At 34.3% G+C, this 19,488-nt stretch overlaps 1 protein-coding gene across 1 annotated transcript; it reads left to right on the top strand.

Moving 5' to 3' along the window:
- Positions 1-17,885: 17,885 nt before the first annotated feature.
- On the top strand, positions 17,886-19,193 carry LOC131900941 (zinc finger protein 664-like). The gene has a single exon (XM_059252251.1). The coding sequence runs from the start codon at positions 17,886-17,888 to the stop codon at positions 19,191-19,193; it is 1,308 nt and encodes a 435-aa protein (XP_059108234.1).
- Positions 19,194-19,488: the final 295 nt, after the last annotated feature.

The following is a 19,488-nucleotide window of genomic DNA, read 5'->3' as shown; positions in this document are numbered from 1 at the left end:
AGGAAAAAAGAGCAGGCTTAGTGGAAAATCATGGACTTGCCATGTTACATACAAGGAAGTTCTGGAATTATCATAATGACAACAGAGACTATGAATTATGTTTCAATGAGAATTATGTTTTTGAAAAAGATACCAAAGGTATTAGTTATGAAAAACATCAAGAACCCCTAGTGTGTCCAAAGAGAGTACACTCTGCGACAGTTACAAGTTCAGAACCTAATAATTATATGGAAAAATATTCACTCCAAGCATGGACACCTGACTATACTCTACATGGATATGCGACAACTTCACAAAGGGACACACAGGGTAATAGTTCAAATTCTTTGCAATACTTTTCAAGTGCTGTGGGAGTAAATGGTATTCCAAAAGTCCCTGAAGAAAGGAATGTTTTAAGCACAGAAAAATATTTAAATCATCAGCAATATGCTATATCCTCTACTCAAAATTTGGTAGAATTTCCTGAACAATTACTTCCCCTATGTGAAAATTTCTACAATTTAGATCAACATAAATATTTTAAGAATAAAATGTGGCATAATACGTACCATAGGGAAAGTACTTGTGAAAATTCCTATATACTTAGTGATGTTAATAATGACCTTGGTAGGTTTTCTTTGCTAAATAATTACCAGAATAGTCAGTTTGAAATATCTTTTAATGGCAAGGACTCATGGACTAACTGTACTGATGACATAATTCCTAGCAATTCTCACATAAATACTTGCTTGACAGTTAATCATTTTGAAAACCATGCACATGAGAAGATTTTTGGTAAATACTCAAAGATTTTGTACCAACATGACCATAGCCAAGAGAATCATTGGACAAACAACCAACAAGACCAAATTCGTTATGAATTCTCAAACTGTACTCAGTATAATGGAACTAGTACTCAAGATATTTATGAGAGACAAACAGGTGATGCATGTATAAAGGTCACAATTGAATCCTCAAGTCTAGAGATGGATAATATAAAGCATACTGGAACAAAAATGTGCCAGGTTAAAGACTGTGATGAATTCTTTGATTTCAATTCAATTATAACTCAAAATGTTTCAAGTCACACTGCAGAAGAGAAACCATACAGATGTAATGCTTGTGGAAAGTCCTATAGCAAACTCTCATACCTTCATGTTCATCACAGAATCCATACTAGAGAGAAAACTTATATATGTGATGAATGTGGAAAATGCTTTACTAGTGGCTCATCTTTTGAGGTTCATCAGAGAATCCATATTAGAAAAAAACCTTATAAATCTGATGACTATGAAAAGTCCTTAGTCCAGTCCTCCAATTTTCAATGTCACAAGAGAATCTTTCCTGGAGAAAAATCTTATAAATGTGACGAGTGTGGAAAGTGCTTTAGGGATGGCTCATCTCTTTCTGTTCATCAGAGAATCCATATTGGAAAGAAACCTTATAAATGTGATGAATGTGGCAAGTCTTTTGTCCAATCCTCTAAACTTCAACGTCATAGGAGAATCCATACTGGAGAGAAACCTTATAGATGTGATGAATGTGGAAAGTGCTTTAGACATGACTCATCTCTTCATGTTCATCAGAGAATCCATACTGGAGAGAAACATTACAAATGTGATGAATGTGGAAAGTCCTTTGTCCAGTCCTCCAAACTTCAATGTCATAAGAGAATCCGTACTGGAGAGAAACCTTATAAATGTGATGACTGTGGAAAGGACTTTAGGGATGGCTAATCTCTTCAAGTTCATCAGAGAATCCATACTAGTGAGAAACCTTATAAATGTGATGAATGTGAAAAGTCCTTCGTCCAGTCCTCCAATCTTCAATGTCACAAGAGAATCCATACTGGAGAAAAACCATGTAAATGTGATGAGTGTGGAAAGTGCTTTAGGTATGGCTCATCTCTTTCTGTTCATCGGAGAATCCATATTGAAGAGAAACCTTATAAATGTGATGATTGTGGCAAGTCCTTTGTTCAATCCTCTAAACTTCAATGTCATAGGAGAATCCATACTGGAGAGAAACCTTATAAATGTGATGAATGTGGAAAGTGCTTTAGGCATGTCTCATCTCTTCATGTTCATCAGAGAATCCATACTAGAGGTAAACCACAGAAAAGCTAAAAATGCATCCAGTCTTTTACCCTTTGCTCTTCTGTTAATGATCATTACAGAACTCATATCTGAGTCAAGCCTTACAAATTTAAAGAATGTGAAAATTCATTTACCACATCCTCAACACTTCTTTATCTTTCATAAACCCATACTGGAGAGAAAGTTTACAAGTATGAAGAATGTGGAAAATGAAGACACCAAAAAACACATTAGAAAGAAACTTGAAGAAATTTTATAATAATTATCAACTTTATTTCAGTATCATATATTTATGCAATAACATTTCCTTCTAAATGTGTGGAATAAACAAAATCTTTGATCGATATTCATTCCTTAGACAATATCACAAACATCACTTTAGGAATCCCTACACTTGATGTGAATTTGGAAGTGTTTATTCAGAAGTAGACCTTGTAATTACTAAATGCCTATTGAAAAATTAGCTGTGCATATTGCTTTATGAAAACATTTATTCTCATTATTTACAGTGAGTTCTTGTTTGAAAACACTAAAGCAATGTCAATGTAAAATAGAAGAATTCTTGCTAATAGATGATTAATGACTGCAATACAAAGTCCAAGTAGCTACATAATTATTTTATGCAATTTGTTGAAGATGATATTGACTTACATGTGATATTATTATATTCTATACCACTATTATATTCTCAATATTTTAACTTTTGAAGAGTGTATATTAATGATTGTTTTAACCTCATTTTGATTCCCTGTTTTTGAGTACAAATAAATGTATTATACCTTTTATTTATTTATATTTTCCTTGACAAGTTGAATCTTCATTTAAAAAAATGATGGCATTATGAAGATTAGCTATTCCAGAAATGGCAATGCTAATAAAAACGCATCATTAAAATTAAAACTAGGTCCTATAGAAAACTATAAGAATGCAAATAAACATATGCAAAGAACAATATTATTAGTCCAAAGGAAGGAAATAACGGGATTATTTTAAGTAACTTGTGTCTCTATTTTCACATTGAGATAAGATAATGCTTGATCCCCTTGATTTCTACAATTCTTCTTCCCTCTGTTCTTGCTCATAGCAACTCACAGAGTTTTAACCAGTAACCAGGGAGCCTTCATGTGACCAAAGTCAGCCCTCTACATATATGTAATGTTTGTAGTTTGTCTATTTGTGGAAGTAATAACAGTGGGAGCAGGGTCTGTCCCTAATGCTTTAGTTGGCTCTTTAGAGCTCATTCCTCTTATTGGATTGCTTTGCCTAACATAATTTCAAGGCGAGGGTCTTAGTATTAGAGTTAATTGATAGGTCATTCCTTGCTGATATGCATTGGAGGCTGCCTCCTTTCTTAACAGAGACAGAGGGTTAGTGGATTGGGGTGTGGAGTGGAATTTGGGAAGGAATTGGAGAAAAGGAGGGAGGGGAAAATGAGGTCAGAATATAAAATAATTAATAAATTATTAAATTTGTAAAAGAATAACAGTACAAAAACACAGACAAAAAATTTTGTTTGTACATTGACTACTGATGAGACTCAGTGTAGGATAGTCATTCTTAACTTTCCTAATGCCATGACATTTTAATACAGTTCTTCATTTCTTGGTGACCTTAAACTGTAACATTATTTTCATTGCTCTTTAATAAGCACAATTTTGTTCATGTTGTAAATTGTAATATTCATGTCTGATATTGCTGACGGTCTTTCAAGATCCCTGGTAAAGGGTCCTTGCACCCACCAAAGGGACCATGACACACAGGTTGAGAACTGTGGCTGTATGATTTCTATAAACTAATTATGTAGAGAGGTATGCATACAGGCAAAAATAAAAAAGATGTAACTTATTCTTCAAATATTGTCAAGTGAAATTCAAGGTAGATACCTGATAACCTAGTATCTTTGAACACTTCTCAAAAATTGGCAAAATGACAACTTAAGTAATCTCTATACATTCTTTGACAAATGCTAAAATGAGTGTTCTATTAAAGCAAATGTAAATGCTAAATCGCTCTGAGAACTGAATTCCTTTCATAAACTGTTTTGAGTATAATAATATAAAATAAAAATATCTATATGTCACAGAAAAATCTTCCACACCTTTAAACCTTCACAAATTATTCAGTTCATAGTGTAAGTAATGCAAATGCCAGTGTGATTCAATATAAATATGAGACACAGGATTTTTTCCTACAGAACTTAAACCTGGAATATATCACATATCTTCAACCACAATAATATTTTTTGAAGATTATTGTCACTCTTTAATCATTTAAAAGAATATTGTGGAGTATTATTTGAAAGAATATTTATACTTGATATTTCCTTAATATCATAAAACTTCACTGAATATTTCCTTAATCTTACTCTCTATCTCATATTGTAAAATACACCATGCTGGTTTTAGCAATGACTCAGTGTCATATTAGAACTTAGAGGATTCCCAAGAGTAGAAGAAGTTGTGTATGCATTATTAGAAATCAAACCACTCAAAAACTAACAATTGGAGGCATATTCATAACTCAGGCTGTATTTATTCTGTAAGTAAATTTCTATTTTTAAATGTTTTAAGAAGTACATCTAGTGTGTTGTTTTCTTTGCCTATTATCCTTTATTTTGAAGCAAGGTTTGATTGTTGTCAAAATGTAAGTGATTTTTTTTACTATAAATAAAACTTCCACAATTGAAAACATTAACAGAAAATTCAATAAGTAAAAGAAATACTGAGTTTTGTTACACAGAAAGATGATTCCAACAGAAAATTAAGTGCATGTGGTGTCTTCATATGAGTCTAGGTAGCTGTGCATATACCTATATTATCATATGAAATCACATAAGATCATGAACATTGAAGAAAGTCATCTCAAATGAAGAAAAGCTATAAATAAGACTTCCACAATTGAAAACATTAACAGAAAATTCAGTAAGTAAAAGAAATACTGAGTTGTGTTACACAGAAAGATGATTCCATCAGAAAACCTCAGAAAATTAAGTGCATGTGGTGTGTTCTTGTGGGTCTAGGTAGGTGTTCATATACCTATACTATCGTATGAAATCACATAAGATCATGAACATTGAAGAAAATCATCTCAAATGAAGAAAAGCTTGTTTGAACTCTTGCCTGTGGTATTTCATCACAAGGCTACTTAGCTCAATTTCTGTTGTTACTTCTTGATAGAGAATTTAATAGTTTTTGGAGCACCTGGACAAAAGGTAACTCACCATGTAGAATCACTGAGATCTATGCCATCTGCATGGATTAAGCCTCTAATTAGCTCCTGAAGTTCTGATCTCATTATTAGTACCCTCCTACTCACAACCACTCTCAACTGTCATAGAAAAGCAGAAAAGTGATCTGAAACACTTCTCTCAGGTTATACTACTTCCTTGATTTTGGAGACCCTCAATTCTGTCTGTTCTGTTTTATAGTTTTCTATTTTGTCTCCTTCAAGTTTGTCTCTATGTTCATAAATACATGATCATCTTGCTCTGACTATTATTATTTTAAAGGTTTGCCTAGCTTCTTCCAAATATTAAAGGGGTGTTTGAGTAATTACTATGCAACTCATGTAGAAAACAAAGAGAAACTTCGTATGTGTGCTGATTTCTATGTAGTGAATGCCAGTTCCATGGATTGGTCAGTTAATTGTATCATGGTAACTAATGAGAAAAATCAGTGGAGACTTTAGAGGTGAATTCATTGCCTTCATGCTTCTTGGAAACAAGCAACTAGATTTTTTTTACCCAGTTGAAGAATTACTTTCATCTGAGACTACTCCACAGACACTGTCTGTTATCCTCCATGGGAGCCTCATTTTGCTTTAATTGTCTAACCCAAAGAAAGAGTGTGAGGATTCTTAATGCTTCTCAATGTCAGCTGGGCTCAGCCTCCCTTTGAAATGTCATCCTGTCCCTGCTAGCTCTAGCAAGTCAATTTAACCATGCTGCCAGGTCTGTACTAAAGTCATTCATGATGCTGGTCAAATAGCCTACCTACCTGAGTGCAAGAAAGTAGAACCTACAATTTTGTCTGCCTCTAGAAGCTCATGTTGTTCTACATCTCTGCTCTGTTATAGTACACAGAATTAGCTTTTTGATCCTTCCCAGTCTCTTATTTTGGTAAAAAGTATATGGGACTCTGCTTACTTTCAAACCCAAAATATTATCAGGAAGGTAAAATTTTGAGATAAAAGTTTCCTGAGAGGATCCAGAGACAAGAGTGAAAGAGATGGCTTTTTCTCAGGTAAATGTATTATGTGTGGAGGTGGGACATGTTGTCTGTTCTCCTACAAAAGCTTCTTTTTCCAGGATCCCAAACCTTTAAATTATCCCTCAGTGTTTACAAGGCTTTCTTTTTCTGTTTTTGAACTGATTGTTAAGAGAAAGTCTTTAGAATTCATGTCTCATAAGTGTGTGCTCCTTTCTACTATGTTGTCACCATTTTATTATTATTTTTATTTTTGTTATTTGTTTTGTTTTTTTGAGACAGGGTTTCTCTGTGTAGATTTGCTCCTTTTCCAGAACTCACTCTGTAGCCCAGGCTGGCCTCAAAGTCATAGAGATCCACCAAGCTCTGCCTTCTGAGGGCTGAAATTAAAGGCGTGTGCCATGCCATGCGGTTAATTTTTTAGCATAAATTCTATGCATTAATGCATTATGTAGCCTTTTGATATAACAAAAACATGCATACACATGTCCTACTGAAAATGGAATTGAGTCATCTCTTATGAATGAGAAAGAAGCCATGTTCCATGATCCTTCTGCCCAGGTATCTATATGCTCAATATAGCCTGTTTCAAGAAAGAGGCACTATGAAAAAGGGTGGCATATCTTTCCATCAATGTATAATGATTAAAGTAGTAGTATTGCTATGAAAGACATTCGGTGTTATATACTATGATGAGGTGTTTAAATGTAATACAAACTTCCAAAAGGAATTTGTCAGTCATAAGTTGGTGTGAAATTATCCTATCAGGTGAGTTTTCTTTTGTTTACTGTTCTGTTTTGTATTCAATCATTTCTCTTTGTAAACTACTAACCTTCTTGTGAACCTGTAATGACCTTCTGTTGTGCTGAGACCAGCTACCAATCTCTTCCCTGGAAGCTGATGCTAATGTTCTTGCCCTGGCTGTGTGCTTTTGTCTTTGCCTTCACCACTTAGAGGTCACTGTTTTCTCCTTAACAGTAATAACAGTTCCAAGGAAATTTACAGAGGAATGTGAAAATTCAATAAGGGTCAAAGTAGAAGGTAATCTTCATCTTTAGGTATGACCTGTACTCCCTCTCTACAGAGTAGTAGGTATTGAGAAATGCCTGTCCATGCAATTTGTCTTTTATTTATTTTCCTTCATAAATAACTTGAGAGTATATTTTGACATTAATTCATGAATTGAAAGGTTGCTTTTTATGTAGCAGTTTAATAATGAGACCATATATCAGACTAAATGTATTAATTACTTCCCTAAGGACCGGAATATACTCAATCAGGGATATGCTCAGTAAATTGTTTCCATCATGAGAATTACTTTCTATGGTTGCCCTGAATTTAAGTTTGAAAGTGGATACGCAGCTGGGCGGAGGTGGCACATGCCTTTAATCCCAGAGCCAGACGGACCTCTCTGATCTCATGAAAATGTCACAACATCGTACCTCTTAATATATAACATTTAAAACTTGCATATCGATTACTGATAACACAGCAAATTCTTTAGATAAATACTCTTTTCTGGGCCGAATAAAGGACTCAAACCATGATAACAAAGAAAAATTGAATTTTCACCTCAGAATCCATTGACTTTCAAGAATGTGGTCATGAATTTACCCAAGAGGAATGAGAATGCTTGGACACATCTCAGAGGGATTTGTATAGAGAGGTCATATTTGAGAACTAGAGCAACCTGGTTTCTGTAGGGAAGAATAATTTTTTTCATGATTGCTACTTAGCCCTACCAATGTCTAGCAACTTATATTAGTATTTTGAAAAGTTTCTATCAACAAATTTCAATTGATTGTACATATTGGTGAGTGTAATATTGACTGAAAATTTTCCTATTTTAAATAGTCTTTTAATTTAGCCTAATCCTTCCTTCAATCCAATTTTTTTTTGTAGTCAGTCAGTAACAATAATGTGTGAATACAGTTTGACTCCAACAGTTTCATTTTTGTAATGGGGTAATTTAAGGAAAGTTGAATGTATTCAAAATTAACATTAAGGCATATTAAAAGTCTACAATGCCTGTCATATATGTACTAGTAAGACTCCACTTATGAATCTTTCTTTATGTAACTTCATATTCATTGAGTACAATCCTGTTTTAGATCCCAACTTTTTTCCACATCATGTTAAGAAATATTCATATGTCTTTCCTAATTCACAGACTTTTCTGTATCAAAATCAGAGCTACTCATCTGTCTTGAATAGAAAAACAACCCTGGATTGTGATCATAGAGGAAGCAGAAGGTAGAGACTCAGGTAAGTTGGAAGAAAACTGCTTCATTTGTGGAGTACAAAGAAAGAAGCAAATAATAACTTCATTTGGATTAGCCCAGCTCCTCACTAGAAGCGATGCCTGAGAATTTTCATTTAGAATTGTGTACTAGGATCAAGCGCACAGAAAACTTTACATGATTTTCCCTCATTTCTTCAGGCTAGTGATTAGATGAAATTTAGAATGCCAATATTAATTTGACAATTTATGTGGTACTTTACTTTGTGTTCCAATAAATGTCTGATATTTTTCTTCGATATGACAGTGATTCTCATGTTTTTCTGTATTTTTTGAAAATTTTTACAATATTTCTGGATCAATTTATTTTTAGTTTTTTTACCTCTTGCATACAATCCCTTTACCACACTCACCTAATGTCCTGATTCTCACATCCCATCTCATTCTCTCTATCAAAGAAATAACAGAAAGTACATTAAAAATTGAGGAAGATTTCTGCTGGCCAACTGTTTCTAAACACAAGGCTTTGAATATGATTGATATACTCTGGTGTTACTCAATTAAAACAATGGTTTTCTGACTCCTGGAAGTTAAGGACTGCACATGTTCTTGTCAAAAAGTTGTGACTATTGTTCTACTTTTGACTTTACAAGCTGAGATTTTGTCTGTCTTGAGTTTCTGTGGGTTTTGGCCTTGCTGTCACGGACTTGGTGATTATATGGCCATTATTCTTATAATATTTGTAAATTATTTACCTAGAGTCATTTACCATTTTTTGTCTTTATGTTCTCTCTGCATCCATTTGTTCATGTGCCTGAACCCTGATGCAAGGATTAAGATAAAGAAATCCCAGGTAGGGATTAGTTCTCCAAAATTTTCACATTCAGTTTCTTTAGTGAAGGAAGAGTAATGCACAAATCTAATGGTATAGCAATATAGCATTATTTGTTGGCACATGATTTCAAGTTTGGGTATTGGATACACCATCATATAGTAAAGACATTTAAATTGTTTTTAGATATACACAAGTTTTAACAAGATTCTACAGAAGTACAGTTTTCTATGTTTCTTCAAAAATTTCTCCAGTGGTCCAGAGAGATAAAAATACTTTCCTGCAAATCTGAATTGCAGAGTTCAATCACCAGGACAAAGACAGTGAAACGAGGTTTCTGAAAACTACCATCCAATCATATACATGCCCATATACATAGAGTCAATAAATATATAAATAAAATTTTAAGATGATCAAGAACAGGCCTATAATCATAGTAAATCCTCTTTGTATTTGCTCTTCTACACTACTCTATCATTACTTTCATGACTTAATACTGTTTTAATTTCTCCTTTTTTTAAAAGTGATATTTTTAATTATCCCTTCTGTTGAAAATCCCAACATCCCATTTGGCCCATACTAGCTAACTAAAAACTCTGGAAAACATAGAGACTAAAATCTTAAAAGCTAGAATCCATAAATTTAAGAAAACATGCAGTATTTGTCTTTCTGGGTTAAGTTACTTAGTATAATTCTTCTCAGTTCCATCCATTTACCTACAATATGTATAATATCAAAAACAAATGAGCAAATTTCTTAGCATAGAACCTAACAAAAATAAATCAAATGACATAAATAATTTATTATGTTGCATATTCTAAAGTTGAACAGAAAGAACAATAAAAAAAATTCAACTTAAGAAAGCCAGATGAATTCAGGAAAGAATCCTCCAGATAATTAGAGAAAAACTGACACCAATACATTTGCAATTGTAAGACAAAATGGAAAATTTCCATTTCAAGAACACATGAAAATAATTGTCTACTAGGATCAAGGTGGCTTCATCAAAGAGATGCTAATGAGAATCAATTAATCAATTAATTAATTGATTTAATTAATTAATCAATACATGTAATACATTAGAAGAACAGTCTATGAGAGTCCAAATGATCTCTTCATTAAATTCAGAAAAAGCTTTTGACAAACACACCACTTCATTATAAAATTTAACAGTAGAAGGAACACATCTACATATAATAGAATATGTTTATTGCAAGTAATTACCAACATAAACATTTTATATGGAGAAAGCTCAAAACAGTTCTTCTATAAATGGGAAAATAAAGGATACTCACTCTCTCCATACCTGTTATATGTTATGCTAGAGGACTTATATGTCAGTCTAAGATGATATGATATTCAAGGGGATACAGGTAGGAAAAGAAATGTCATAGTATCCACATTACACATAATAGGTATTTTATACCAGAAAATTTGAATCAAGACTCTTATGCTTGGTGCTAAGGTTACTGCTAGACTCTCTTTCACCTATTGTACTGACTTTCCTTCCATCATAACTGAAAATTTTTCCCAAATTTTTGTTTCCCAATTCATGGTGTCCCTCTATCTCAAATCTGAAATCAAAGAATGATAGAACCTATTGAATGCTGTGACAAGGAGAATTGCTATCTGCCATGGGTTATCCCTGTTAGTGCTTGTCTAATGCAAACTGGTGAGACCTGAAATGATATAATCATTAAAAATAAAGCTTGACTAACATTCTGAAGTTATATATTTTGTAGGTATACTTTAAAAATATTTACATAAATATATAACAGTAACAATTACCAACTGGAGGTTATATTATTGATTTGAAGATATGGGAGGATTTGGAGGAAAAGTGGTACGGATAATGTTAAAATGAAATTATATAATTATATTTAAAATAATTTACACTTAAAAAGAACTTTTGAATTTCACATGTAAACTCTGAGTTATGATATTTTACTTTGAAATACAATTCTACCTTTCAGTCTACTTTGAAAATATAAATTTTATTCAGTAGGTCTTTTATCAATGTGGTGCTTTTGGGGAGACAGAGTTTCTCTGTGTAACTGTTCTGGCTGTCCAGAACTTGCTCTGTAGTCCAGGCCAGCCAGGATCTCACAGAGATTTGCCTGCCTCTGCCCCCAGAGTTCTGAGATTAAAGCCTCTGTGTCCTGAGTGCTGAGACTAAAGGCATGTGTCACTACTGTCCAGCTTGCTTTTTTGTGGTTTTGAATAGAAACTTATTAAAGATCGAAGACTTTGCAAAATACAGATTATAATGCCCTCTGGCCACCATTCATAGTCTGCATTCAAGTCAGTGAAGACCACTTTAAGAAAAAGTCAGACTGTGATTCACATCGAAGTGCCATCTGGGATGGTTCTATCAGTTAGTTACACTAAAACAGGACATAGTGAGGCCAAGATCAAGGTTTGCTTTGCTGACAACTAGTTTTACAGAGGAGAAACCCATCCATCTTAATTTTGCCCAGGACAATGTTGCCTAGTTGATGCTATTGGCATTTTTTTATTGTCTGGACATATGATTTACTTTTCTCACCTTTCCTCTTTTTTGAGACAGGGTCTGTATCCATGTAGCCCTGGTTGGCCAGGAACTGAATATGTAGATCAGGATGGCCTCATAACCATAGAGAATCACCTGCCTCTGCCTTTCAAATGCTGAGGTGAAAGGCAAGTCTTTTATCAATTTAAGATATTCTTAGGCAGCTGAAAAATTGAAAGACCTATAGATAGACTGAGTGTCACTCTATTGGAGAAAAGTTATGTTGTGTCTCAGTATGTTAAGTGTCAGTTCACTGTTCACATGTAAAATAGTGGTTTGGTTTAATTCAATCTTTGATTATATTTAAATGTAACAAAATTAATTCTTCTAAGATTAAATCTATCATATTGGAGTTTTACAAGACAAAACAAAAACAACAGAACAAAAAAAGTCTAAGAACAGGCATAATAATCAAAGATCAACTCATTGTCATGCTCAATAATCACATAAAACCATTAAATCAGAAGCCATAATTTTTACACAGAAAATTTGAACGGACCTGTGCAGTCCCTGTGTTTGTTGTTTCATTCTCTCTGAGTTCATATGAAATCCCCCATGTTAATTTAGAGGGCTTTCTTTTCTTCATACTTTTCATGCCTGTGGCTCTTACACTATCTCCACCTCCTCTCCTGCAGGGTTGTCTGAGCAATGGAGGGGAGGTATTTGATAGAAAGATCTCATTTAGAGTTGAGTGTTCAAGGTCTCTGACTCACTGTAGAATTTCTGGCAGTATGTTAATATATTTTTGTATATTCTTTAGGAGAAACCTTCCCTGATAAAATATAAACAACACACTGACCTATGAGTATTGCAGAATGTCATGAGGAGTTATTTTATTGCTAAATTTTTCTTTCTTTAGATAAGCAATATGTTGTTTTATCCTAATTCCATGGACTTTTTAGTATTAAGTTTATGGTCATCTAAGAAATGTCAGGTATGTTATCCATCTAGAGAAGTGGCCTTAATTCAAATCAATTATTGGTTACTTGCTCCATCAATCTTTGTTCCACCTTTGTCCTACCTTATCTTGCTGGCAGAATACCATTGTAGAAAATGGCTGTTTGGGCTGAGTTGGCATATGTGTCTGTTTAAAATGCAGAAATTGTTCTTCTATCGAAGAAAATAGGGGTTTAGTGCTCTCTGTAGGCACTAGGCCTATGTCTCAATTTTCAATGTTTTATATCATTATTGTCTTCAGTAATTAAACTTTATTTTCAGTTCACAGAGAGGAAGGGGTAAAACTGGCAAATGCCAGGCATTTTTGGGTATATACTTTGGTCTACTTTGCTTACATTCAATTGTTTGGAACACAATTTTTATAATGAAATCTGTTTTAGATCATAAAATAGAGATATTTTGGATTCTGATTCCCCTATTATTTAGCAATATTTTTTATATCTTTCATGTATATTTCTGGAAGTTCCTACTGAATTTTGGTTCAATACTACACCTCAAATGACATTAATTTTATCAGTCTCAACCTGTACTCCTGCCTAGAACCCCATCTCTATTCACCCTGCACTATCTATTCATACTTATTTATTCTATTTCCCTTCCTAAAGAAGATATGTCTGTTTCATTCCCCTTGTGCTTCTACAGATTGTAGCTTTGTTATCATTGTCTTCATGGCTCTTATCCACTAATAAGTGGACCATGAGTGAATAGAGTCAATAGCAGAATGTCTGATAAAGATCTGAGGATGAGATTGGGACATAGGACATGGGGACATGGATGCAGAATTGATAATGTGCAACTAGTGTGTTTGATTCTCTGGCAAGCATGGCCTCTGTTTGAAGAGAATTACTGCTGTAGTTTCAAGTAGGAACAAATCAATGAGTTATGAGATGAAAATTTGGATGGAGAAATCTGTGTGATCCTATTTAGATTAGTGCAGGAGGGAAGAAATGTCTTCAGAAGTTGTTGTGTTTTCTTCCAGATCTGGGGATGAGTCTTGGGGGATAGATTTAGAAGAGCAGAGAAAAAGAAGAATATCAGCAATTTTCCTCCCTGCTTCTCTTCCCAGTTTGGTTTCTGGGTCTTTGTTTCTGCTGGATTTGGAGTGTGGACAATGCAATCATGAGTAGAAGGAAGGTTCAGTAGTGGGTTGTGGGATTCTCTGACATAGGGAAGGATGAGGCTGCTGCAGTTCTGCTACAGAGCTTGGCCTGAATCTGTTACATTGGACTTGAAGAGCCATGGTGAGAGGTGAAGTCCTGGAGTTTACTTCTTACCTGGCAGGAGGGACTCTGGAGTTCCAGGGAATTCCTGCCAGAGTTGGGTGCTGAGATCAAGAAAGGTTGTGAAAAATGGTGTTAGAATTGGAAGATGTGTTTTAACCAATGGAGATGAAATCACAGGCAGCAAGGAACCTGCAGCAGGCCATTTTATCAAAGCTGAAGATGGTACTATGGGATTGGATTAAGAAAAGAAAAAGTTGAGATGAAGGTCTGCAGTTAGTATATCTGCTGTTCTGGTTGGAGTTGCCTGTCAGTCTTAAATACTGTTTCCTGTCTCTTGTTTTCCATGGGTGTGCATGTTATGAATCATTTCATATCTTCTAATTCATAAAAAAATCCCTTCCCCTCAATTATAGCAGACAGTTTTGCTTACTGCATTAGTCAGTATAGGCTCTTATTCTCTTTAGAAGTGCACTGTCCCTGGCCCTTTTGGTTAGTACCTTCTCCTCTGAAATAAGCTGTTGCTGTAATGGGCTTTCCTTTATATGAGACATTTAATTCTCTTTGTCATATTTTATTTTTTTTTTACAATTTATTTAATTTTATTTCATGTGCATTGGTATGAAGGAATCAGATCTCCTGGAACTGGAGTTACAGACAGCTGTGAGCTGCCATGTGGACGCTAGGAATCAAACCTGGGTCCTCTGGGAAAGCAGCCAGTGCTCTTAAACACTGTGCCATCTCTCCAGCCCCCCTTCTTCATATTTTAATGCTCTTGTTTTGTTTTGTATATTAACTAGGGCTTGTTGTATGGTATTTCTTTTTATATTTTTGCCTATTTGGTGTTGGAATGTTTCCATTATCTAAAATGTTATGACTTTCTTGAGTTTGGCAAATTTGTCTTTCATGATTTTGGGGAAGATTTTATCTATGCCATTGAGGTAAGATTCTTATCTTACACACACACACACACACACACACACACACACACACACACATATGTATATATATACTTTTCTAATTAGTTTCCTGTTACAACTTCACTTTAGGCTGAGTTCTCATCAATAAATCTATACTTTTTTTTGAACTTTTTTGAGACTGGACTGTCTTAATTTATGTCTCTGTTGTCTCTTACATCACTCAGATTTTTTAGTTTCTCTTCATTAATTTTATTGGCCTTTTGTCTCTGTCTAATTTAAGCACTTTGACTACTTTAATAGTGTTCATGATCATTCTTCCATCTTCTGTATCATGGCAATTATGGATTGAAGAATCCTTCTATGAGACTGATAGACTTTGGGGGTAGAGGTAAAATGCTGGCTTTATTTTTTATAGTCTATGTGTGATTTTCTATTATTTTGATTAAACACCATTACCAGGAAAATGTGCAAAACTAAGAGTTTCATTGGGCTTAAGATACCATGAAAATAAGACTCCATTATGCCATGTGATGAAGTTAAGAGGCAGTAAATGTTGTAGAAAGAACAGATAACATTCAAATGTCAAATTTCAAGCCAGCACCAGAAAGGAAACTAAAGACAGTGTGTAGTTCCTACATTTAAAGGTCCTAACTCAGTCTCACATTTTATGCATTAACACCATACTTTGAGTCAAGTAATGAGGCTATATGAATACAAAGTGGTCAAGTGTGTAACCTTTAGGGAACATTGTTATTCAAACTCATATAGAGTAATCATGTTCTTGTGATCAAAATTGGTCTTTTGAACTCTTTTGTAATTTCTGTGTCTTTTATGCACAATGAAGACTTAACAGGCAACAATAAATACAGGGAAGCTTATGTGTGAAGGCTACATATAGCATGGGTGGTGGGGTGTAACTAGGCACAGGGGATGGGCAGAATTACAAGATGGGCATCCCATTGTAAGGGTGAATGTAGGAGTATTCTGGACAGAGATTATCAGTCTAAATATGGGCACACAGGTAGAATACAGGCTAAAATGATGGATTGGTGAGGGAATATAGATGAGGGGATATTGTGGAATCACTAGTCTGTAAAATGTATGTTGCCAGACTGGGATTAAAAGTGCTGATGATTTGCATGAAGGAGAATTGGAAAGTGTCCAGTGCTCCCTTGCTAGTAATAGAAGAATGTCAGGGCCCTTCATAGTGTTTGTAAGAGTTAGCAGGACAGGTTGTAGTTTCTATCTTGATCATGTGTTCAGGAAATTACACAGAGTCTGGTGATTATAAATTACTTATGCAATTGTTTTGTGTAGATGAGAGGATATGCAGGCAACAACCTATTTACTCACTCTTATGGAGGATAGTAATAATACAGAACAGATGGCAGACATGATTGAGTAGGTTCTGGTGTATGCTGTCTTTGTGGGACAAAATGATTTGGGGTGCAATCCAAGTTGCCCTGTTAAAGAAATGAGAAAGAAGTGGATTTTCACAAGGAGGAGTAGAGTCAACAAAATGTGTGATCTCTTGGATTATGATTGTGTAAGCAGAAAGAATCATAGCAGTGAATACAATAGATGTGTTCCTCATACACATGGCAAGTGTGAGAGAGCTCCAATATTTTTCTGAAATTGTTGTCTATGTTTGCCTGTTACATGACCTTATGAAGGTCAAGTATTATATGAATTTGTCTCATTTTTCATAAGCACAATTATTTCTTACAGCAAAACTTTGAAAATTTCCTATATTACAATATTGATATATTCCCCAGAGAGCTGTCATTTTATGCATTATACTCTCATATTGTTTTCAAATTATTTTACAAATCAAGAGTGTATTTCTTTTCATTTCTTTCAGTTCTGTCATTTTACCAGACGCAGGATGTCTCCCAACAGAAGAACAAACAAGATTCTTTACAGAAAGAAAGAACAGGCTTATTTGAAACTATTGGTCTTGACATGTTACATACAAGGAAGTTCTGGGATTATCATGGTGACAACAGAGAATATGAGTCATGTTGTCATGAGAGTGATGTTAATGACAAACATGCCAAAGGCATTATTTATGAAAAACTTCAAGAACCTCTGGTGTGTCCAAAGAGATCATACTCTGTGTCAGTTACAAGTTCAGAATCAAATGATTATATGGAAAAATATTCGCCCCAAGCATGGGCACCTGGCTATACTCTACATGGATATGAGAAAACTTCACAAAGGAACACACAGTGTAACACTTCAAAGTCTTTGCAACACTTTTCAAGTGTTGTGCAATTAAATGATACTCCAGTAGTCCCTGAAGAAAGGAGTTCTTTAAGCACAGAAAAATATTTGAATTGTCAGCAGTGTGGTATTTCCTATACTCAAAATTCAGTAGAGGTTCCTGAACAATTACTTCCACTATATGACAACCTCCAAAATTTAGATAAACATAAATATTTTAGGAATGAAATGTGGCATAATATGTATCATAAGGAAAGAAGTTGTGAAAATTCCAGTATATTTAATGATGTTGGTAATGACATTTCTAAGTTTTCTTTTGTAAATAATTACCTGAATAGTCAGTTTGAAATACCTGTTAATGGCAAGGACTCATGGACTTACTCTACTAATGATGTAATTCCTAGTAATTCTCACATAAGTACATGCTCAACCGTTAATCATTTTGAAAACCATGAACAACAGAAAGTTTTTCATAAGTACTCAAACACTTCTTTGCACAAACATGAACATAGCCAAGAGAAGCACAGGACAAGCAAACACCATGACCAAATTCTTAATGAATTCTCAAACTGTATTCAGAATAATGGAACTAGTACTCAAGAAATTTATGAGAGACTCAGAGGTGCTGGATGTAAGAAGGTAACAATTGAATCCTTAAATCTGGAGATGGACAATATGAAGTATACAGGAATAAAATTTTGCAAGATTAAAGAATGTAATAAATTATTTGATTTCAATTCAAATATCATTCAGAATGATCCAAATCACACTGCAGAAAAGAAGCCATACAGATGTAACGATTGTGGAAAGTCCTATACCAAACTTTCATACCTTCATATTCATCAAAGAATCCATATGAGAGAGAACCTTTATAAATGTGATGAATGTGAAAAATCCTTTAGGAAAAGTTCATCCCTTCATGTTCACCACAGAATCCATATAGGAAAGAAACCTTATAAATGTGATAAATGTGGAAAATGCTTTACTAGGTGCTTATCTCTTCATGTTCATCAGAGAATCCATACTGCAGAGAAACCTTATAAATGTGATGACTGTGGAAATTCCTTTGTCCTGTCCTCCAGTCTTCAATGTCATAGGAGAATCCATACTGGAAAGAAACCTTATAAATGTGATGAATGTGGAAAATCCTTTGTTCATTCTTCCGAACTTCAATGTCACAGGAGAATACATACTGGAGAGAAACTTTACAAATGTGATGACTGTGGAAAGTCCTTTGTCCAGTCCTCCCATCTTCAATGTCATAGAAGAACCCATACTGGAGAGAAACCGTATAAATGTGATGACTGTGGAAAGTCCTTTGTCCGGTCCACCAATCTTAAATGTCATAGGAGAATCCACACTGGAGAGAAACCTTATCAATGTGATGACTGTGGAAAGTACTTTAGAGATGGATCATATCATCATGTTCATCAGAGAATCCATACTGGAGAAAAACCTTATAAATGTGATGAATGTGGAAAGTCCTTTGGTAAGTCCTCCCATTTTCAATGTCATAGGAGAATCCATACTGGAGAGAAACCTTATAAATGTGATGAATGTGGAAAGTCCTTTGTCCAGTACTCCAATCTTCAATGTCATAGGAGAATCCATACTGGAGAGAAACCTTATAAATGTAATGAATGTGGAAAGTACTTCAGGGATGGAGCATCTCTTCATATTCATTGTAGAATCCATACTGGAGAAAAACCTTATAAATGTGATGAATGTGGAAAGTCCTTTATTAAGTCCTCCCATCTTCAATGTCATAGGAGAATCCATACTGGAGAGAAACCTTATCAATGTGATGACTGTGGGAAGTACTTCAGGAATCGATCATCTCTTCATGTTCATCAGAGAATCCATACTGGAGAAAAACCTTATAAATGTGATGAATGTGCAAAATGCTTTAGGCATGGCTCTTCTCTTAGTGTTCATCAGAGAATCCATACTAGAGATAAATCTCAGAAATATTAAAAATGTATTGTCTTTTACCCTTTGCTTTCTATTAATGTTCATCAGAGAACTCACGTCTGAGCCAAGCCTTATAAATGTAAAGATGGTGACAATTTCTTAACCAAATCCTCAACACTTCATCTTCCCTGAACTCATTCTAAAGAAAATATTTACAAATATGAAGAATGTGGAAAAATACTTCTCATGAGCTCTCACCTTAGAAGACATCAGAAATATTATAAGAATCTTAAAAAAATCTATAATAATTATTAAATTTATTTCAGTATCATTATATTTATGCAATAAAATTTCCTTC

Source organism: Peromyscus eremicus, unplaced genomic scaffold (genome assembly GCF_949786415.1).
Source record: "Peromyscus eremicus unplaced genomic scaffold, PerEre_H2_v1 PerEre#2#chrX_unloc_1, whole genome shotgun sequence".
Lineage (NCBI taxonomy): Eukaryota > Metazoa > Chordata > Mammalia > Rodentia > Cricetidae > Peromyscus > Peromyscus eremicus.
This window is presented reverse-complemented; position numbering and strand designations above follow the sequence as displayed.

Excerpts from the sequence above, each read along its gene's own strand:
- LOC131900941 (XM_059252251.1), top strand. The coding sequence starts at position 17,886 with ATGGACAATATGAAGTATACAGGAATAAAATTTTGCAAGATTAAAGAA.